The sequence below is a fragment of the Chrysemys picta genome, chromosome 6, assembly GCF_011386835.1.
Source record: "Chrysemys picta bellii isolate R12L10 chromosome 6, ASM1138683v2, whole genome shotgun sequence".
In the NCBI taxonomy this organism is placed as follows: Eukaryota; Metazoa; Chordata; order Testudines; family Emydidae; genus Chrysemys; species Chrysemys picta.
Window position 1 is genome coordinate 129095477 of NC_088796.1, and position 23438 is coordinate 129118914.

At 44.5% G+C, this 23438-nt stretch overlaps 1 protein-coding gene across 2 annotated transcripts in view; it reads left to right on the top strand.

Annotated features, from left to right (window-relative positions):
• LOC112060186 (uncharacterized) overlaps positions 1-22537 on the top strand; it is a 61438-nt gene extending 38901 nt beyond the window's left edge. For both annotated transcript variants that reach the window (XM_024109271.3, XM_065549835.1), the window contains exons 5-8: positions 14597-14740; positions 17637-17770; positions 20584-20754; positions 21129-22537. In XM_024109271.3, the coding sequence (XP_023965039.2) occupies positions 14597-14740; positions 17637-17770; positions 20584-20754; positions 21129-21254 (575 nt within the window). In that variant the 3' untranslated portion in view covers positions 21255-22537. The remainder of the gene's footprint in view (positions 1-14596; positions 14741-17636; positions 17771-20583; positions 20755-21128) is intronic.
• The last annotated feature ends 901 nt before the right edge of the window (positions 22538-23438 follow it).

The window sequence follows — 23438 nt, forward strand, 5'->3', positions numbered from 1 at the left end:
TCAGGTTACTCCCACTGCCAGAGGACCAGTCACTTACTCCGGGTCAATCCTGCCATGCGGGCAGGGGACTGGACTCGATGACCTCTCGAGGTCCCTTCCAGTCCTAGAATCTATGAATCTATGAATTTGCACCTTAGATCTCGCACCAAAGACAATGTTTTAAGTCAGTCCTATAGTAAACTATGTAAGGATTGATTAGCTAAGGAAAGAAATGTACATTATTACGAGGCTAAAGCAGGCAAGCATACAGGTACAAATGAGTTACAGTCAGTGGTTCCAAAAGGTGATAGAGTTCTAGTCATCTGTCAGCTCTGAATGTCTTTTAGGGCTAACCCAGGTTGACCCTGGAGATCTCTGCTTCTGTTTCCTAGCTCCAGCCCTATGAGCGAGCACACAGCAAAAGAAATAAAAATGTTCTTGTCGGTTATTTTTATTTTCTTCTCCCAGAACTCAAGCTGATGAGACGAGCCCTTTTGGATGTAGACTCTTCATGGGCGCAAGGAGGCAATTAACAAAGTCTTTGTATTGTGCTGTCCCACAGTGGTCCATTTAATTTTGATTAAGCGTTCTTGAGGGGCAGGAGACGATCTCTCCCGACTGGGTTCACAGTTTCAGAGCAAACTTTTTACAGTTACAAAGCAAATACTTAATATTGCCTTATAGCAAATGATAAAGAAATTATATATGTGATTAATGCATGCAGCAACTTACAAGCATTTCATAAAGTCTTAAACACATTATTATAATCCCAGTCCCCATCTGAACCATACTAACAGATTCGTTTCCAGCAATGAATTTGTCAGTGCTCAGCTGGCGCCTAATGCCAACATCACACCCTCACTACCCCCTTAATGATACGTGTGTAGGCATGTTATTTCTACTTAGTCGTTTCTCAAATCAAATCACACATTTCTATATTCAGGTTGGTTCCGTAATTGGTAAACTATAAATCTTATTGGATTAGCTTGACTGAGAGATACAAGAAACATGTTAGATAACATTATGCTGAGGCATCACTTAACTGGAGATATAAATCAATCGCCAACCTTACTTCACTGAAGTCAAAACAAAATTAGTGCTTAATTAGCAAGGCCTGACGTAAGAAAGGCTTTGCTGAAATGCCTAGTAGGATTAACTGCCTGAAATGAGAAGTCTAACAATACCATTTTTGAAGTCCAGAGTTCATTTGATTAATTAAACAATTACAACACACAGTACATTTCCTGCACACTAATGACCAGATGGGGAAAGCTGATGGGCACAGGAAAAAAAAAATCCCAGCTGCTGAAATTACTATCGTTAGTAAACCTCTTTGTTTAAAAAATATTTTCTTTCCTGCATCATGTAATAAGAAAAATAGTCCCCATTTTTTTATGAGTTTGTTGTTGCCTGGGATGTCTATTAAATAAAAGCTGCCAAGCACAATTCCTTTCTTGCTTTGCAATATTCTCTGGGAGGTTATTTCCCCCTCATTCCAATTAAAATTGTGAATGCTAATTTTCCCTCCATGAATAAGTTTCCCTCCCATTCTTTCTAGACTATGCAATAAAAGGAGAGTTGCAGGGTATGTAGAGGTGAAGTAGAAGTCTGAATTATGTTGTAACACATGCTCTACAGCCTCAGGCGTGTATACTATCCAGCTTAGCCACACAAGGCCTTAGGCCTGAAACAGGCTGCCGTGACTAGTTGACCAAAAGATAACCCTGTACCACTAAAGCTACATTTTACAGTAAAAGATGTAAGTGCTGCTGTTCCAATAGATTGCAGTATATTTTCCAATGTGCCAGTTAATACTGTAAACTGTCTAATAGCTTTTGATACTATCTCATGTGACCTTCTCTTGAACAAGCTAGAGAAATATAGCCTAAAATGACCCTATTATAAGGTGGGTGCACAACTGGTTGGAAAAGGGTACTTGGAGAGGAGTTATCAATGGTTCACAATCAAGCTGGAAGGGCATCGAGTGGACTCCCACAGAGCCCAGTCCTGGGTCTGGTTCTATTCAATATCTTCATAAATGATGTGAATAATGGCAGAGGCATCCGCTTATCAATGTTGTGGATTATACGAAGCTGGAATGGGTTGCAAGCACTTTGGAGGACAGGATTAGAATTCAAAATGCTTTGGGCATTCTAGTGGATCACAAGCTAAATATGAGTCAATAATATAATAATAATAAAAAAAAGCGAACATCATTCTGGGATGTATTAGCTGAAGTGTTGTAAGCAAGACACAAGAAGTAATTCTTTCACTTTACTCAGCACTGTTAAGGCCTCATCTGGAGAATTGCGTCCAGTTCTGGGCACCACATATTGAAAAAGATGTGGACAAATTGAAGAAAGTCAACAAAATGAAGATCTAGAGAAAATGCCCTATGAGGAAAGAATGAAAAAATTGGGTTAGTTTAGTCTGGAGAAGAAAAGATTGAGGAGTGGGGGTTGTTATAAAGAAGAGGGTGATAAATTCTATAGAAGAGGGTGATAAATTGTTCTCCTTATGCACTGAGCATGGAACAAGAAGTAATGGGCTTAAATTGTAGCAAGGTAAATTTAGGTTAGACATTTGGAAAACCTTCCTCACTGAACGTGAACAAATTACTGGAACAAATTACCTAGGGAGACTGTGGGATCTCTGTCATTGGAGGTTTTTAAAAATACATTAGACAAACACCTGCCAGGGATGGTTTAGATTGACATAGCCTATAGAGTGGGTCATAGCTGTGAGTGCCTACCTCAGGGCAGACTGTCAGCAAACAGGCAGACACCCCCAGCTGACGGTGTGTTCTATTTCCCCAAGCCAGTAACAAATGTGAACTTCTGGATCAGTAGAAGTGTCTGACCATGGAGTCACGGACTGTCCCCTTAGACCCTCCAGTCTATCTTGCCACCCAGGCAAACTGGAGTTTGTGATAAAATGGTCACTTACACACAAAAAATCACACCACATTTAGGTTGCTTCCAGTCCCAAGAGACGAGTCACTTACCCCAGATCAATTGGTACCCTAGATCTTACACCAAAGACAATGCTAGCAGCCAATTCTATAGTAAACTAACAGAAGGTTTATTAGCTAAGAAAAGGACATGAGAATTATTGAGAGGTTACAGCAGATAAAATATAGAGAGAGGTGAGTCACAGTTTGTAATTCCAAATGGTGGCAGTGATGTAATAAACTCCCAGTTTCCCCAAATTTTTTTCAGGGTACCCAGTTTGTCTCTGGGAATCGCCACTTTGCATCTGGTACACTTCCCTGTAAGCGTTCAGACAGTCCAGAGATGAAGGATCTTTCCTTGAATCCATACTTATAGCTTCTTCTCACATAAAACAAGCTTACAGGGTCACGTCCACGTGGGTTTTTCCTTTGATGATAAAGCGTGAGGAATGCATTTGGAACCTTTGACCGCCAATCATCACACACAATGACCACTTGCTTTTAAATTAGCACTTTTCTGATACTGTAGTTCTTCATTTGCATTCCACAATGCTTCTTTCTCCTTTGCCAGGTTATTTCGTTACCGGGATATACACAATGTAAATGTTTACTACTATATTATAATGGGATACAGATAAGTGAAAATGATGCAAGTAACATCCCACTAGTTCAGGGGCGGCTCCAGGCACCGGCGCAGTAAGCGCGTGCCTGGGGCGGCAAGCCGCGGGGAGTGACATGTCGGTCGCTCTAAGGGAGGCAGTCAGACGGCCTTCAGCGGTGTGCCTGCAGGAGTTCGGCAGCAATTCGGCGGCAAGTACGCCGAAGCCGCAGGACTGGCAGACAACCCGCAGAAACGCCGCTGAATCCGTGTGACCGCTGACTGCCCGCAGGGATGCCGCCGAAGCCCGCCTGACTGCCGTGCTTGGGGGTGGCAAAAAACATAGAACCACCCCTGCACTAGTTTTCCTGAAGTGTAAACACCTAATACACTCTTATACATGTAACAATCACTTTGATCTGTACTAATACACAAGTGAATTGGCCTGAGGCTTCAACATGAGTTGGCAGCTGGTCTGCCAGCATCACACAGATAATACTAAGGGCTTGTCTACAGTGGCAATGTTAAAGGGCTGCTGTGGCAGCATGGCTTGTGTAGTCACGGCACAGTGCTGGGGGAGAGCTTTCCAGCGCTCTAAAAAAAAACCCACCTCCACAAGAGGTGTAGCTCCCAGTGCGGGTGCACTGTTGCTTTACAGTGCTGAAACTTACTGCACTCAGGGAGTGTTGATGGGCTGTAAAGTGCCAGTGTAGACAAGAATCATAGAAGATTAGGGTTGGAAGGGACCTCAGCAGGTCATTTAGGCCAACCCCTGCTCAAAGGAGGACTAATCCCCAGACAGATTTTTGCCCCAGTTCCCTAAATGGCCCCCTCAAGGATTGAGCTCACAACCCTGGGTTTAGCAGGCCAATGCTCAAACCACTGAGCTCTCCCTCACCCCCAAATAATTTTTAAAAAATGTCACTGTTTCACAGCTTGCCCCTGTTTTTCCAGCACCATTTCTTCATCATTAATTCAAACATCATAAAAATCAAACCTCAACTGGTTTGTTCGAAAGCATTTACAAGTTTAGCATCGCAGGTTCATGAGAATAACGGAACAACAGCAATGGCAGCTAGAGTTAGGCCGTGGAACGCCCTGGCTCTTTCAATTCTGCCAATTTGTGCTTAAAAGCTTTGTGGACTTCATTCTAAAACAGCCTCCCCAATCTCATGTACATTGTAATCGAAACAGTCCTAGTCTTTGGCTGGTTACAAGAACTGCATAGCACCACTTGCATGAAGAGATGCAGCAGTGACTGTAAGCCTTATCTTGAGCAAACTGTCTGGTCCCCAAAGCATAAATTAGCGGGCTAAAGGCTGACGACAACTTGAATTAGAGAGACAAGGTGGTTGAGGTCATATATTTTATTGGACCAATTTCTGTTAGTGAGAGAGAGAAGCTTTTGGGCTACACAGAACTCTTCAGGTCTAGCTCTTCAGGCAAACCCTTAGTCTTGCCTCATTGTAGGGGACTGGACATAGATGACCTTTCGAGGTCCCTTCCAGTCCTACAGGTCTATGCTTTCAGGGGATTTTGTAATATATTTAAGTTGCTATGGTAATTCATTGATGTAGCTCTCAATGGGAACTGGGGGGATAGCCAGTGAGAAATGGGAGAGTGGGATGTGGAAGTACAGATAAGAAAAAAGGGGTTGGAACACTTATGCATTTATATGAGCCTTAGTAGACGTAAAGCATAACTCAGGATAAAAAGGTATTGGCTGGCCTGTGCGCTGGGGGTGGGGAGAACATAGGGACACAAGGGAAGATGGCAGGTTGACAACCATGGGTGGTGGTGGTGATGAGGAAGAGAATGACTGATGCTCCCGGGTCCCCCAGCAGGAGATGTGAGTGATGCCTGTCCTAGGGCTAATTACTTTGCATGCTGTCTCTATTTGCTATTGTATTTTAGTGTTGGTGGGATTGTTTATCTGCTTAGTGGATTTGTTAATAAAGGGACTTAAGATAAATGACAATTATTTCCCAGGCACTTCTAGGGTCTCTCATTCTAATGATACTGATGATGATATTCCTGATGCTGTAGCCCGCAGGACACTGAACCTTTATTGATCATGTCATAGGTTTCACACACACCCCACTCTAAACTTTAGGGTACAGATGTGGGGACCCTCATGAGAACCCCTATGTTTAATTACCAGCTTAGATCAGTATGCTGCCACCACCCAAATCGTTGAAAACAATTGTTTATGAGTCATTTGGGAAACTCCGTCTTCTCCCCCAATATCTCTCCCTCCCAAGTACTGTAACCCTTCCCTGGGTAACCTTGAGAGACTTCTCCACCAATTTCCTGGTGAACATCGATCCAAACCCTTGAATCTTAAAACAAGGAGAAATTAATCATCTCCACCTTTCCTGGAAGGATTTGAGTTAATTTCCCTTTCCCCCACCAATTTCTGGTGAGTCCAGATTCAACCCCGTTGGATCTTAAAACAAGGAAAAATCAATCAAGTTCTTAAAATAAGACTTTTAATTAAAGAAAAGGGGTAAAAGAAATACCTCCGTGAGATTAGCATACAAGCTACTCTCTCACAGACAACAGAGTCAAAACACAGAGGCCCACAATTTCCCTTCCCATAGCATTGTGATCCAATAGCTAACTCTTTAGTCTTTTATCTTTATTTTAAGCCCTAATAGTTGGGGTGAAAACCTTAAAAATGTGACACCCCCCCAAAAAAGAAATTGATGCTCTACATCTGCTTGAGTCTGCAGACTGCCTGAAATCACAGCTCAGAGCGCTGGGAATTGCATTAATCTCAGAGGGTTGCTAAATCTGAAACCGAATTTCAGGGTAAGATTTTTAAACCATTGTGGTCTCAGTCCCATTTACACTGTGACCCCTTTGCTCCACTCCGAAAGTGTAAATTGGGCAAATGAGACTCAAGCCTTCAGAGGCGGCGTAACCCTGCTGCCCCTAAGTCCTATGAGTGCTGTTAACGTCACTGGGCGCAGCTAAAGTCACACCATCATGTGGGCTAATGGCCCCAATTTCCCCCTGCCAAATCCTCCATTGGCGGTTTCTAATGACGCCATTTGGTGTGATCAGCGGAAAAATTAACAACAGAAAATGTGGTAACAGAGTAAGTTGGCTTTACTAGCTGAATGACCTGCTGATTGCTTTACTCCTCTTCCATGAAAGGGCCACATATTCTCCAGCCTGATGTACAGGCTGGGGGCCTTGGCCAACCTTTAGGTCTGATTTGCTGCAGTGTACGGAGGGCCTTGCCTGGAATCCCTGGGCTAGATCACTCAACGCTGTGCTCATGGACGTTGATAGCAGCACTTAAAGTGCAACAGGAGTGGTGGGGACAATGCCCTGCCCTGCAGATGTACCTCCATCCTGTCATGGTGGGCCCACCTTGGGGGGTAGTTCAGTCCTTGCGCCCATTCTGTTTTTGGTGTCTCCGCCTTCCAATGAGGAGCCAAATAGTGATGCAGACATTTGTCTATAAGGAGGCTGTGGACAGAGCCTTAGACTGGGGCTCAGGAACCCTGGGTTCTATTCCCAGTCTATCACTGACCCGTTGGGTGACTCTGGGCACATCACTTTGCCTCGCCGGGCCTCAGTTTCCCCATCTGTACAACAGCAGGAATGATACTAACCTGGTTGGGAAGGTGCTTTGCGATCTGCTAAAAAGGATTATCTACATATTATTAAGTATTAGATTGAAATCGCCAATATTTTACATAAATCACTGAACAAATCCATGGGATGGTGATGACTTTTCAATCGCTACCGGTTCTGGGCTGGACGTGAAGCTGTGTCTCAGCTGGGGAAGTCTTTGTATTCCACTACCATTACGTGATCCAGTCTCTACTTATCTGAGGCTCTTTGAAGTAATTGGTTTGTCACTCAGCCTTTCTATCCTCCATTTAGATGGGGTTGTGTGTATTTAATAATTTATGCTTGAGTCTAGAATGTTATATCACGTCTTCCTGTTAGACAATATTGATCTGCAAAGTGTATATATTGTTTTCTTCCCTCTAATGCAGTACTTCCAGGAGGTTTATCCTTTACCTTCAGTTGCAGGAACCTGTGAATTTCCCTTAAACTATTCTTGTATTTGTCGCCTGTTCTTGTAATTGCCGCCTCCTTTCTTATGCATTTGGAATTTACTCTGCGATCCTGCAATTTTTGAGGTGTGAAGTGAAAGACAAACAATCCACAGCTCTCCTGTTCCTCTCTAGATATGCTTGCTGAAAAGGGAAGAGGGCTACAGAAAGCACGACTCACTCCTTAGCAGAGGTTCCCTAAATAGAATGCTTTTCAAGATTTACCATGTCACCTCAACAGCTGGTTAAGCGTGTGTAACGTTGTGCAGGGAAAATGAAGATAGTGCCCAATATGGCCAAATTGCAAAACAATGGCCATGCATTTTCCTGTTCCTTGTCTTGTGGACTGACATTAGTGAGGAGTAAGTGGGATATTAGGGTACATCTTCACTACCCGCCGTATTGGCAGGTAGCAATCGATTTATCCGGGATCGATATATCGCGTCTCGTTAAGACGCGATATATCAATCCCCGGACGCGCTCACCGTCGACTCCGGAACTCCACCAGAGCGAGCGGCGGTAGCGCAGTCGACGGGGGAGCCGCGGTCGTCAATCCCATGCCGTCTAGACCCCAGGTAACTTGATCCAAGATACTTTGACTTCAGCTACGCTATTCATGTAGCTGAAGTTGCGTATCTTGGATCGATCCCCGCCCCCCCCCAGTGTAGACCAGCCCTTAAATGGCGTATGCCTCTCCAATACATAGAAAGACTGTAGCTTGGTCGATGCATTCACCGCTGTATGTTTTGCTCAGTACACTGGTGCATTCATTTGAGCTCGCCTGCAGTTAGAAAAGACAATAAGGCTTTGAGAGGAGATCATTAAAGACACACAATCCAGCTCCCCTCCCCCCGCCACCAAGTAAGTGTGGTAATGGGAAGAATGCTGCTCTCCCCCTCTGCTAAAGGACACTGGCCCACATGCTAAAGGTCGGGAGGTGCCACTCTTCACAGAACAAAGGATGACCAGAAATGTCACAAAGACATGGATCTTTCCATGGCACTGTTCTAAAAAGCGATTAGTCCATGACTGGGATCAAACTGGTTGTGGTATGAAAAGGGAAATATGCTCCTTGTAATGGTCCCCCCAAGGCATGGCTGGCCTTTTCAAAGGCGCCGGATGGAGTTGGTAGCACCCAGCTCCCTCTTAAGTTCAGTGGCAGTTGCTCATCTCTAGACCTTAGGCTACTCTGCTTACACCTGTGTAAGGAAATACAGAGGAGGAGAAGTAGAAAAAGGGAGTGAAACGAGCATCCTGGCTCGGTGGGTGGCTCATTCCCGCTAATTCAGCAGACGCGACGCTGATGTCTATTCAGCATTTTGGAGGGAGCCTCCCAGGCTGTGTCGATAGACCTGGGTTAGCAGGACTAGCGCTGGTGCTCTAAAAATAGTTGTGACATTGTGACACTGTGCCTCAGGCTCTTAAGCCCACCCGCCTCCCTAGGCTTCAGACCCCAAGCTTCAGTCCCAGCCACAACTTCAAAGCACTGTTTACATAGCTATTTTAAGAGCACTAGTGTGAGCCCTGCTAGCCTGCGCCAGAATGCGGTGTAGACCTACCCTTAAGGCCCTGACGCAGGCTGGAGCAAAAGCAGCCAACTTTACCCATCTGTGTAGTTCCATTGACTTCAGTTACTGTCTGTGCTTAGAGTTCGGCAGGGATTTAAGGGACAGATTTTCAAAAGTATTTAGGTGCCTGAAGATGCAGATAGGCACCAACTAGGATTTTCAAAAGTGCCTAAGCAGCTTAGGTGCCTAATTTGTGGAAGTTTTATTGCTTAGGTGCTTTTGAAAATCCCATTAGGCATCTGTCTTCATCTTCTGGGCCTAAATACCTTTGAAAACCTGGCCCTAAAGTGCTTTGCTGGAGTGGTGCCAGCATGCGCCGAACCTTTCAGGGTCAAGGCCCCTACGTAGGATTAATTTTTTTTCCCTTAAAGACAGGACAAAAAAAAATCCTAGAAAAGTATAGCCACTTTAGCAGATCAATATTTTTGCTCCCATCTAATTGTTCTAAAGCAAAATCCAATTACTGACAAGGGTTTAGCCACATCTGGCTGTTCAAACTGCTGATTTTTTAAAATCTATTTTAACACACAAGGACCCAGTCTTTCATTTTAAAAATCAATAAATTAGCCTCATTATGCTCCAATTTCCTGGCTGCATGCAAACAGTGCAATTACACTAAACAAACAGGGTGTAGCATCTGTGATTTCATCGAACGCCTCATAAAAATGATAATGCGGCACAGCTAAAGATTGACTGATATCCCAAATGTCTGATTATTTTTATGAGTGCTAATAATTGCAAATGCAAGAAGTGCTCAGGACTTTTGGATTGCTTCCACGCCTAGAGGCTATATTCGCTTTGTGGAAGGGATAGTGTTTTAAATACTTAGCCTCTTTTGTAATTATACCATTACCCAACCTATTCCTGTCTTTCCTTAGAAAACAGTTTACCTTGCTTAAGACCCTGCCATAGTGACACCATGCTTGCTAAATGTCTTTTAACAAGCTCTTTTTCCAGTCATGTCTTCTAATTCTGGTCCCCTGCATACAGAATTTTCAGAGGGAACTAAGGAACCTTTGACATGGTAAGTGGCCTAGTGGATGGAGGGAAGCTGTAGATTTGATTTTCAGTAAGGCTTTTGACACAGTTTCACTTGACTGTTTCATTATGAATTACAAACCAATAAGAGTCAACAGTGTAACCCTGTTGCAAAAAAAGCAAACATCACTCTGGAATGTATTAGCAGGAGTGTTGTAAGCAAGACACGAGAAGTAATTCTTCCGCTCTACTCCGCGCTGGTAAGGCCTCAACAGGAGAATTGTCTCCACTTCTGGGCACCACACATTGGGAAAAATGTAGACACACTGGAGAAAGTCCAGAGCAGAAAAGCAAAAATGATTAAAGGTCCAGAAAATGTGACTTATAAGGCTAGATTGGAAAAACTGGGTTTGTTTCTTCTGAAGAAGAGAAGACTGGGGGGGGGGGGGGGGGGGGGAAACACACACAAGATAACAGTTTTCAAGTATGTAAAAGGTTGTTATAAAGGGAGGGGTGAATTGTTCTCCTAATCTGCTGAGGACAAGAAGTAATAAGCTTAAATTGCAGCCAGGGAGATTTAGATTAGACATTCTGAAAAAAACTTCCTAATTGTGAGTATAGTTAAGCACCGAAACACTCTACCTAGGGAGGTGGTGGGAATTCCGTCACTGGAGGTTTCTAAGAATAAACTGGACAAATAGCCATCAGGGATGGTCTCTGTCACACCAGAGGGGACTGGACTAGATGATCTCTCAAGGTCCCTACATCATTATGAGTCTATGTGGCCTGAGTCACGCTTTTAGCCCTCTGAACTGCCATATGACATAGTTAAGGAGGGTGAGGTTACAAAATAGAATCGATCTGGGTTCCTTAAACATTTATTACCATTATATAAAAATATCTGAAAACAACCAAAGCCCTTAGTCTGCTCCTCTGAGGCCTGTGCTTTCTGTTTGCTTCAGCCAGCAATGCTTTATTCTCTGCTGATTCCAGCCGTTGGATATTTCTACTGAAGGGTTCCAGACGCTTCACTATAGGCGTATTTGGAGAACTCAGCTGAGTCTTTGTGCACTTTATACCAAACCGATGTGTTTAACACAACGAAGGGAAGATTTGCCAGTCAAACTGCTGGGGCCCAGCCGCAGCTACGTTTTTGTTTGCCGGGACGTTACACACAGAGGCCATCTCTCTCCCCAAATCAAACCCAGCAGCAGCAAGTCACTTCACTCCAGAGCCCACTTGGCTTGGATTGGCGTATCGCTCTGCCTCTAGAACTGTCTGACTGACCGATAGCCTGCAAGCTTTCATCTCCCCCTTACAAATCATCTCCAGCTGTGTCTGTAGCAGCAGCAGCCTGTGAGTAGCTTCACTGAAACATTCTTTAAAGACTATGGGCTCAAACACATCAGAGCTGCCCTGTGCTGGCCGAAGAGTGATGGAAGGAGCTTTTTGCATTGTGAATTGTTCAAAGCAGCTAACAGGGAAGGAAAGGTCTGGAAAACAGAGCTGCCAAAAGTCCCAGTGGCACATGGCTCAACTGTAAATAGCGCTTCAGAGGGAACCCCTGCGCACCTAGTTCTGAAATCCAGTCTCTTTCCTGCCTAACACCCAATAGCGTAGCTAAGGACAGTGTACTTGAACTCGTAAAGAGAAAACATAAGATGCTGTCATAACTAGAAAGGGAAGGGTAACAGCTCTCCTGTGTACAGTACTATAAAATCCCTCCTGGCCAGAGACTCCAAAATCCTTTTACCTGTAAAGGGTTAAGAAGCTCGGATAACCTGGCTGACACCTGACCCAAAGGACCAATAAGGGGACAAGATACTTTCAAATCTTGGTGGGGGGGAGGCTTTTGTTTTGCTCTTTGTTTGGGAAGTCATTCGCTCTTGGGACTGAGAGGGACCAGACATCAATCCAGGTTCTCCACATCTTTCTGAACAAGTCTCTCCTATTTCAAACTTGTAAGTAAACAGCCAGGCAAGGCGTGTTAGTTTTTATCTTTGTTTTCTCAACTTGTAAATGTACCTTTTTGCTAGAGTGTTTATCTCTGTTTGCTGTAACTTTGAACCTAAGGCTAGAGGGGATTCCTCTGAGCTCTTCAAGTTTGATTACCCTGTAAAGTTAGTTTCCATCCTGATTTTACAGAGATGATTTTTACCCTTTTCTTTAATTAAAAGCCTTCTTTTTAAGAACCTGATTGATTTTTCCTTGTTTTTAGATCCAAGGGGGTTGGATCTTGATCCACCAGGAGTTGGTGGGAGGTAGGAGGGGGGATGGTTAATTTCTCCTTGTTTTAAGATCTAAGGGGTTTGGCTCTGTATTCACCAGGGAATTGGTGAAGAGTCTCTCAAGGCTACCCAGGGAAGGGAATTAGCACATTTGGGAGTGGTGGCAGCGGACCAGATCTAAGCTGGTAGTTAAGCTTAGAAGTTTTCATGCAGGCCCCCACATTTGTACCCTAAAGTTCAAAGTGGGGAAGCAGCCTTGACAGATGCTGATCAAATACATAGGGCATGGTGTCATTTTTCAGAAAATGGCTAGTGATTGTGGGTGCTCTGTGTTTGCACGCTAAATATGAGACACCTTGATGGGGACCCAGTTTCAGAGGGTGTGGCTATTAAGTCAGGACCTTTAAATTCTCTTCAAGTTGGAGACACCAAAATTGAAGCACCTAAAATCGCTAACCATTTTTTAAAATCCTGAGCTGTGTTTGGAGCTTGTTTTATGTTGGCAGTGCAACAGGGCTGGGAAATCTGGAATCGACCTCCAAGATTGGAGCAATGTGTCATCATTAGAAATTGGTCAGACAACTCGTTTCTGACGAACAAAGGATGGATGCATCTTGAGGCGCAATGCCAGGCATTAAGATGAGCACTGCCAGACCGTGCTTATGACTCCTCACAAGTGACTTCAGACTTCACTCCAGATTCTAATTCTAATGGAGAAGAGAATACCCAGCCAGGCTGCAATTCTGTCTAGTTCTAATTCAGCAGCTAGGGTTTGAGTTCTAAATACAGGAGATCCTTGTATCCGCACTATTAGTAGAAATGGAAGAATTGTCAGAAGACCTAATAGATGTATTGATGTGTTTCTGTGAGATAAATAAAAACAAGGGGAGGAATTTGGCATAGTACCATCTTGTGGACACACCAAATATCTATTTAATCTAATCTGAGTAAGCCAGATGTAACTTCAGTGACTCTGCCACTGGGAGGGAAAAGCTGGGCTATGAGATCAGTTTACTAAGGGAGCCAAATTCAGTCTCTCATGCAAATCATTTGCCTGCCAGTGTTATAATTTATAAGCCTGGTACCTGACTTTAAGAAGGGAATTATGAGTGAGACAGTAATATTAGTGCCCTGCAGTGGTCTCCGTGTATTAGGAAAGATGCAGTTTATATTCACTGTGAGGCCATTCTGTACTAGTATATCGGTCGGACCTGTATTGGAAGACCCGTGGAGATGTGTCTGTACCTACCTGGGGAAAGGCCCTGCTTTGATGGGTTTACAGTCTAAATGGACAGGACAAAGGGAAAAGAAATGATTTGCCTAAGCTCACACAGCCCGGCCAGGACTAGAGCCCAAGTCTCCTGAGTTGCAATGCAGGGCGCTAGCCAATGGACCACACTGCCTCTCATGTGTTCCTTTTTCAAAGCAAAAGATGGGGCTTAGTAAGTTATAACACCTGCAGACCAAGGCTTTGCCCGAGAGACTGCATTTGGCTCTATTAAACTGAACTTGGAGACCAGCTTTTCCCCCCAAAGATTTTGAGTCATTCACCAAATAATTCACCACAGATAATTTGCTTGTCCTGAGAGCTGGGTAAGTGCAAACATGCATTTATATAACAGACGTTTGTGAACCGTCTTAGCCCCAGCTGTCACTACTGAGAATGCTCTTATAGGGCTCTCTTCATTGCATCCCGTATTAAAATGCAGCCACCTCTGGAGGGGTTTTTTTATCAGCCATCATAACAGCACCATCAACACTAATGGGTTTTAGGACAGGAAGAAAACACCATGGAAGCACAAGGTAATTTAGATAAGCAAAATGCAGTGACAAGATATTTAGCCAGGATTCCGGGGCTAACTTCCCTTGTTTTGGGAAGAGTGTAATGAGTTATGAATGGCAAGAAGCATGCTGTCTCTTCAGCTTGGCTGCTCAAAGGAGAGCTGGGTGCACTGGCACAGAGAGGGTACTATGAGATAATTTGGGGACATCAGAAGTATTTCTCAGAAATTAGAGAAACATGGATACTGGCCACTTTCCCGTGTCCTATGTCTTCTGGTCAAACCATTTGGCATGAATGAGCCTCAACCCATCCCATGGCAGTTACAGAGGCAGAATCAGTGGGACAAACCAACTTTACATAGCCCCCTGTCAAGAACTTGTTAATAGTTTAAGCCAATCAGAATGTAACAGACAGCTTTGTTCTGATCCTTCTTGTTCAGGATTATTTCAGACCATAACATCTGGCACCATCGGCAAGGAACAGCTGCAGTCTCTGCTGCAGAACCTGTACCCCAGAGAAGACCCAAAGACCATTCAGGAACTTGGCACTCTTTACCTCAGTGAAGTGGATAAAAGCAATCAAGGTAATTTGGCAGCTGTTGAGTTAATTATTTGCCATGTATGGGCGGGACTACCTCATGATTATGACGAACTAGCTGGTGCCAGTCACCACACTGACTCCCCCTGGTTCCCATTACTGACATCACTTTCTCACATGCAGGAGGCCTTTCTGAGAGTACAGTCATGCTTCAGAGACGAGCCAGAGTAGAAGGCAGTAGAGGATAGATGCCTGATTCCCCATTGCTCTTAGCCTTGTGTCAAGTATCAGAGGGGTAGCCGTGTTAGTCTGAATCTGTAAAAAGCAACAGAGGGTCCTGTGGCACCTTTGAGACTAACAGAAGTACTGGGAGCATAAGCTTTCGTGGGTAAGAACCTCACTTGCATCTGAAGAGGTGAGGTTCTTACCCACGAAAGCTTATGCTCCCAGTACTTCTGTTAGTCTCAAAGGTGCCACAGGACCCTCTGTTGCTTTAGCCTTGTGTGTTCACTTATCACTGTGAGAACGTGCATGATAAAGACACTGTTCTGATTGGAAGCATTTTTCCCCCTCGCTACCCTCACGCTGGGCAGGTATAAATGATTACCCATGGCGCACAGCAGCAGGGAGTCAGGATCTCGCACACTAAGGCTTGGTCTACACTAAACCCCCAAATCGAACTAAGGTACGCAACTTCAGCTACGTGAATAACGTAGCTGAAGTTCGAAGTACCTTAGTTCGAACTTACCTCGGTCCGCACGCGGCAGGCAGGCTCCCCCGTCGACTCCACGGTACTCCTCTTGTCTAGCTGGAGTACCGCAGTCGACGGCGAGCACTTCCGGGTTCGACTTATCGCGTCCAGACAAGACGCGATAAGTCGAACCCAGAACTTCGATTGCCAGCCGCCGAACTAGCGGCTGGGTGTAGACATACCCTAATAGATGGAGAGTCAAGGACGTGTGAGTTGGACTCTGATAATGAGCTTTTGGGGCCAAATTCATAGTTGTCCTATGGCTTCTTTGTGCCATCTAGGGTGAGAGGTGTCATGGTGCCAGCATAAACCACCTAACAATCTACTCTGCCACCCCTCAGGGGCCCACTTTGCCACAGTTACCCTATGCCACAACTTAACTCTGCTCTCTCCACCATCCATCCCCTCTCCATACACCACACTGTGATGCCAAACATTCACAGCTAATCTTTGTTCTGTGTTTGTACAGCACCTAGCACAATGGGCTCCTGGGCCATTACTGCGGCTTCTAGGGGTACAGTAACACAAATAAATTGTAATATTGGGAGGGGGAAATTGGGTAGAGGGGTGTGCACAGAAGGGTCAGTTGAGAGGGCAGAGGTAAGGTTGCCATACATGGTCTGTAATAATACTGCCACTGGGGGAATTCTGTGACAAAAAAATAAAAATTCTGTGCACAATATTTTAAAATTCTGCAAAATTCTGCATTTTTATTTATCAAAATAGCACAATATAATCAGCCAGTTTCAATTATTTTGGTAATTTATTTCAAAATACCTGTCAGCAAGTATGTCTGTAACAATACAAACAAACAGATTCAGGAAATGTTTTTGATAAATAGATTCCTTAGTATGCATATTAATAGAGAACTTGGAGTAATTCATTTCAGCTACACTACAGAAACGTATCTTCTGCACCCCTCAGAAGCAATGCAAAGGCTTGGGGAAGTCAGGGTAACAGAGGAGCTGAGGGAGAGGGAATAAGCCTGGCGTGAACCTGGAGGGTTGGTTGTGGGTGGGAGAAGTATGGAAAATTTTTTTGGGGGGTAGGGATTGTTAGGGAGTTGGGGACCCTGGGTGACTCCTAGTCACTCCCATTCAGTCAGGCACATCTGCCCCCATCCCCATGTGTCCCTACACCCCCCACCCTCCTGTCCCCAAGTGACCCTGCAGCCCCCTCCCATTCAGCCCCTGGCTCAGTGCTGTCACCCCACTAGCTCCTCAGCCCATGTCCCAGTCTCCCCCAACACTAGCCCTTCTGAACCACAGTCTGTGACCCCGCCCCCAGCTCTGTCCTCCTGTGCCTCCTCACCTGGCCCCATTGTGAGGAATGCAGCATCTTCCCCATCTGCTCTCCATCTGCTGGCTGCACTCTCTTCTGGCACCACAGCAACCCCTGGTGGGTGAAAGGTGTAACTGCAGCATCTCTCCAGCAGAATCTATATTCTGCAGAGAAAAAAAAATCTGCGCGGGACATGAATTCTTGCCGTGCACAGTGGCGCAGAATCCCCTAGACGTATATTACCTCGCTTTTATATAATATAGAGTCGCTGTGGTAGTGGTAAGGTATCTGTGGGTAGAGAACTGGATATGTACTATTAGATGGCTTGAGTTTCTTTATTTGCTTTTTGGTTTTGTATCAGTAGGTTGAGTGCTTAGCAACTCTGACCAAAGATGTTTATAAACTAACAAGCTGAAATCAGTAAGATATACAAAACAAACCAAGGTATACAAAACAAACCTTTGAAAGTGAGAGAATAAGAAAGCTGTACTGGGGTCACAATTACATTTATTATGTAAAGTAGGTACATCATTAACTATGGCTCTAAGTGTATGATTCTTTAATAGTAGCAAAGCAGTGTCAAAACTTACTGATCTTCTTTTTTCCCTTACAGTGTGATATTGTCATGTTTGAAACTGGAAAGATTGGCATGTGAATAGTTTTCCATGATATAGTCGTATAATCATATCACTTAAGATACTTACCAGGGAATGAAGGGAAATCCAAATACTGTAAAGTGCAGTGTAATTCCAAATTTTCTTGGCAAATAATTTTGACCACTGCTATTGAATAATGGCTTTAAAATTGCATGGTTTATCTCTGAAATTTGCATACCTCCAGTTGGCGGCATACAGCTTTGAAGAAAAAAACTGTATATCTGTAGTCTTAGATTGTATTCATATCTAATTAGGTTATATTGATGAAGATCAGTTTGTGGCTTGGATGCAGACCCTTCCACAACATATGTTAACATCAGTGATGCATTTTCCAATAATACCATCAAACATCACTCTTCTTAAGGAATTACAGCCATCTTTTCCTACTGTAAGTAGATTTTTAATTTTTCAACACCCATGTGATAGGTCAGAGAAGGCAGCAAACAATTTCCACTCTACCTCGCACTGATGAGGTCTCAGCTAAAGAGTTGTGTCCAGTTTTGGGTACATCACTTTAAGAAGAGTATGGACAAATAGGAGAAAATCCAGCTAAGAGTAACAAAAGTAAGAGGTTTAAAAACCATAGCCTATGAGGAAAGGTTGAAAGAACCTGTTAGGAAGAGGACAGTAATCACTTATTCTCCATGTCCACTGAAGATAAGAGAAGAAGTAACAGGCTTAGTCTGTAGCAAGAAACAATTTTCTAACTATTAAGATAGTTTAGTTCTGGAACAGGCTTCCAAAGGAGGTTGTGGAATCCCCATCACTGGACATTTTAAAGAACAGGTTGGCCCAACACCTGGCTGGAATGCTCTAGGTTCACTTGGTCCTGCCTCAGGATGGGGGTTGAGCTCGATGACCTCTCGAGGTACCTTTTCCAGCCATACAGTTCTAAAAACTCAAGATTTTTAATTCAAAAAGTTTCATTTTAAATAAAACGTCGACCCTTTGGCTCTGGGGAACAAGCCCAACAGTAGCAGGCCAAGATTTTTAAAAGTGACTAGTGATTTCAGGCACCCAGCCTGAGGCACCAAATTCAGAGGGCTCAACACTTTCTGAAAAATCAGGGCCAGTTAAGATGTCGCAGGTTGCGCACTCAGAAATGGATGCCCCTGAATGACTAGCCGTGGTTGATCACCTTGGTGTCAGTTAATAACTGATGTGGGTTTTCAGCAAGGAAATTACAGTGAAACTATAAACGTCCATATAACACCCCACAAGAGGTGGCCTCTTGCGATTCACTGCTGGAGTAGCCTCTTCTTCATCAGAGATAGCAACCCTTGCACGGGGCAGGCCCTGAACCCCAATAGCATCATGAGGGCATTAATCCTCCATCTCTGATTTATGGAGCGATTTCTGGGGGTGGGGTTTACTGAGAAAAATCGATCCTGCAAGGAGCCGACAGGAGTTAAGGCCCCAACTTACTTGATTCCCTTGGAAAATCCCATCTTTAATCCACAGTAGAGCTACCATGCTGTTTCTGTCACTGTCAAGGTTCCTTCCCCACTCTCAACTTCAGGGTACAGAGGTGGGGACCTGCATGAAAACCTCTAAGCTTAGCTACCAGCTTAGATTTGCTTTTGCTGCCACCCCCACAAATGATTCATGCGTTATTTGGGAAACTGACTTCCCCCCAAAACCTTTCCATCCCTGAATAGCCTTGAGAGACTCCTCCACCAATTCCCTGTTGAACACCGATCCAAACCCCTTGGATCTTAAAACAAGGAGGAATTAATCCTTCCCCCTCCTCTTTCCCCCCACCAATTCCTGGTGAGTCCAGATCCAATCCCCTTGGATCTTAAAAAAAGGAAAAATCAATCAAGTTCTTAAAAAGAAGGCTTTGAATTAAAGAAAAAAAGGTAAAAATCATCTCTGTAAAATCAGGATGGAAAATAACTTTACAGGGTAATCAGATTCAAAGAGCCCACAGGAACCCCCTCTAGCCTTAGGTTCAAAGTTACAGGAAACAGAGGTAAACTCTCTAGCAAAAGGAACATTTACAAGTTGAGAAAACAAAGATAAAACTAACATGCCTTGCCTGGCTATTACGTACAAGTTTGAAATATGAGCGACTTGTTCAGAAGATTTGAAGAGCATGGATTGATGTCTGGTCCCTCTCAGTCCCAAGAGCGAACAAACCCCAAAACAAAGAGTACAAACAAAAGCCTTCCCCACACCAAGATTTGAAAGTATCTTGTCCCCTTATTGGTCCTTTGGGTCAGGTGTCAGCCAGGTTACCTGAGCTTCTTAATCCTTTACAGGTAAAAGGATTTTGGAGTCTCTGGCCAGGAGGGATTTTATAGTACTGTACACAGGAGAGCTGTTACCCTTCTCTTTATAGTTATGACAGTCACTGTGAAATTAAAGAACGAGGGAAACATGCTTATCAGCTGTGACCCAAGAGGACCTACAACTGACTCTGTGGCATACTCCCCTCTTCCCCCCACTGTCACAGAGGCGTCCCTCCCCACCCATAAAACTGGCTCTCTGTGAGGAGACAGTTTTATGGCTGGGGAGGGAAGCCAGGCTACGGTGCCAGAGAATTTCTGCCAAATTCCTCTGCCCCACCAAATCCATGGGGCAAACCCAAGCAAGTTACAGAGACAGGAAAGAGTAACTCGCATGTGCCCCTCTCCACATGAGCGTGGCCCTGTCAGAGGGCTTACAAGGGCATTAGCAATAAGGAAACCGTCTGCCTCCTGCAGAAGCAATGCTAAGCGCTAGGTAGAACTATCCAGGGAGCAGCCGGGAGTTGACTGGAAAGAGGGTCTGTTACCAGATCACCTTATCCTGCTTGGTGCTCCATGCCCACTCTCCTGGTTCCGGACACTTCCATCTCCTGCTCATCCATAGACCAATTTCAGGGTCTCCAAATTATTTAGACCTCCAGCCAAATCATGAACTCAGTGCTGGGGTACATTATGGAACCCCTTGAGAAGCCAAGGTGAGTCTCAAAAGAATGACATGTGCGATCTTATAATAGCCCTCATTGCTGAACATTTGCCCATGCTCCCAGCAGGGATGGTACACATCAGACTAGGGATCTGATCCATAGTCCATTGACGTGCATCGGGAAAGAATCCCAGTGACCTCAGTCGGTTTGGATGAGGCCCTAAGTGCATTGTAAAGGCGTCTGCTAGCTTTAGGACAACCCCTTTCATTTAGTGAGAAGTTGCAACCTCTTTCCCACTGTTTTCGTAGGCAGCTGTGGATTTCAAGGACCGATTAGGGTTGGATGACAAGCAGCTCCTGAGGGTTGCAGTGGAGATGTCCCTTAAGCGCAGAGACTGGAAGCTCTTAGCAAACAACTTGGGCCTTGTGGAGAAGGACTGCTCCTGTCTGGAGCGGGAGCGTTTGGATGTGAAGACCCAGGTAAAAACCAAACCCCAGTGGAAAAAGTGAGCGCTTAACTTGGATCATTTCTGTTTTGAATTGTAAGGTCTTTGGGGCAGGGACGAAGTCCTCCTGGAAAGTGTGTGTAGAGTGACGAGGATAATGAAGCCCTGACCCTAACTGAGTATTGTTCCTACTGTAATTAATACTAGGATTACTACCTTCTCAAATAGCCTGCCCAGTGTGTAGAATCAGCATTGATTAGTAGAGGATCCTGGGGGTTGCTGTAATGAAATGTATGTGTTTGATCTGTTCAGGAGCTACTGTATGTGGACTTCTATGAGAAAAACCGTGCTGTGACCATTAGACAGGGTCAAACAATAACCCTCGCCTCTCCTTTTATTTATCTGCAGATCCTGGCAATGTTGCAGATTTGGCTAAGGACCTGTCAGGAAGCCCCCCTTCCTCTCCTGCAAACTGCGCTGAGACTCAGCGGCAACACAGACATTTGCAATGAAGTGTTCTCCTTAAACTTCTGAGGCTCTCGTGTGGGCAGCGTGCAAATTAGAGACAAATGCACACGTTGCACTTCAAAGAGCCATTCTCCTTGGGAGAGCAAACATTGGTGTTCATTAATTGTAATGGGAAAGTGCATCTAAGGGTATGTCTTCACTACCGGCCGTATCGGCGGGTAGCAATCGATTTATCCGGGATCGATATATCGCGTCTCGTTAAGACGCGATATATCGATCCCCGAATGCGCTCACCGTCGACTCCGGAACTCCACCAGAGCGAGCGGCAGTAGCGCAGTCGATGGGGGAGCCGCGGCCGTTGATCCCGCGCCGTCTGGACCCCAGGTAATTCGATCCAAGATACTTCGACTTCAGCTACGCTAGTCGCATAGCTGAAGTTGCGTATCTTGGATCGATCCCCCGCCCCAGTGTAGACCAGCCCTAAATCTCTTAGCAACAGCTTTGAAAACTGAGCTGTAATTTTGCTATCTAGTGGACCGAGGCAGTGCCAGGCATACTCGCCCATTCAGATACTGAGAGCCAGGTCATACCATCTCTCCGTCATATCAGTAGCTGGAAATCCTAAATTGTTTTGATTTTTTTTGCAGTAGTTTTACTTTTCAACCTGTTGGATTGGGGGGAGGAAGCATGTTCCCTCAAAGACCTTATATCTTGGATCCTTTGCTATCTTTATGGCTTGTTTTGTGAAAGGCCCATTGCTGTGGGTATCTGGGCAGTTAGCATTTCTTTGGCATTCGTGTCAGAAAGAGTCGAGCGCCATCTGTTACCCCTCTGCTGCGAAGGACTAGATTACAGATCCCCTCAGTGGGTGAAGTGGCACCTTCCACTCCTGTTACAAACTTCTGTTACTTCTGTTGTATTTGCCCAGCTCTGCTCCTAATTAACTAATCGATCCTTTTCCTGCCCTTCCACGTTAGCTCCACTGGAGGAGAGAGGGTGAAATTCGCCCTGTGCAGTGGACCAGCACAAAGCTAACATAGGATTTAAGTGGTGCATAAGCTTGAGGGCTTTTAAGTGGGACTTAAAGGGGGTATAGTCCCATTCTGATCCTCTGCATATGAGTGAGTTTCACCCCGGATGTATAACAGTAGTGGTGTAAACTCATAGTAAAGCAAATGCCTTTTACAAACAGAAATAGGGAGTTTTATCTCCATCTTTCCAAACCATACTCGTTATTCTAGTATATATCTTTCTTATGGATTACTTGTTACAAGTGCATCGACTGCTCTCTTTCAAGAGAAAGTCTTTGTGCTGTATATCAATTGGAAAAACTACCAATGAAACTTTAACTGATTTTATTTCCAATTTGTTAGCTTCTGCAGCCACAGTGCCTATCCGTCAGGGCGCTAGAAAATCCATTCGTTATCGAAAGCACTGATTGCACTGACGCACAGTATAACAAATGTAGCTGATATGCAAAGTTGCCAAATTTAACACGGGGTTAAGCATTGAATTGCAAAGGAATGTTGATTCCTAGCCGCAGACATACTTCTTAGCGTTTTTGTCTAAAAAACTACTGTTTGGGAATAGATAGTTCTGGCAGTAGGTTTAGATAAATAAATCGCCTTGCAATATCTAGTCAAACTCCAAATTCTGCTATGTTACTTTTCTAATTAAAAAAAATTCAACAGTGCTGGCCTCAAACTCTGTAGAAACACTATTGGACGGTTCAGTGTTTGGGGATGTTACTGGAGTATTTTTGACCTACCGTCTGGGTTGTTCTAAGGTAGAATTATTAGAAGGAGGTCAGTTGGCCATACAGATTTCCCCCCTAGACTGCCTGTTTCAAGCCAGCCCAGAGGTCTGCTCCCATGAATCCTTACCAAGCATTTCTATCCTGATCAGTGCCATGGTTTCAATGGTATCAGGGGGGTAGCCCTGTTAGTCTGGATCTGTAAAAAGCAACAGAGAGTCCTGTGGCACCTTTAAGACTTAACAGATGTATTGGAGCATAAGCTTTCGTGGGTGAATTACATGCATCCGACGAAGTGGGCGTTCACCCACGAAAGCTCATGCTCCAATACATCTGTTAGTCTTAAAAGTGCCACAGGACCCTCTGCTGGTTTCAATAGTACTGCTAGCTGTATTAAGCAATATTCTCAGTAGCAAGGGTCTGGCAGCTATCAGCATCTCATGTCTATTGGGTGGCCTATGTGAAAGTTATTCAATAGGTTTTAGGGGCCAGAAGGG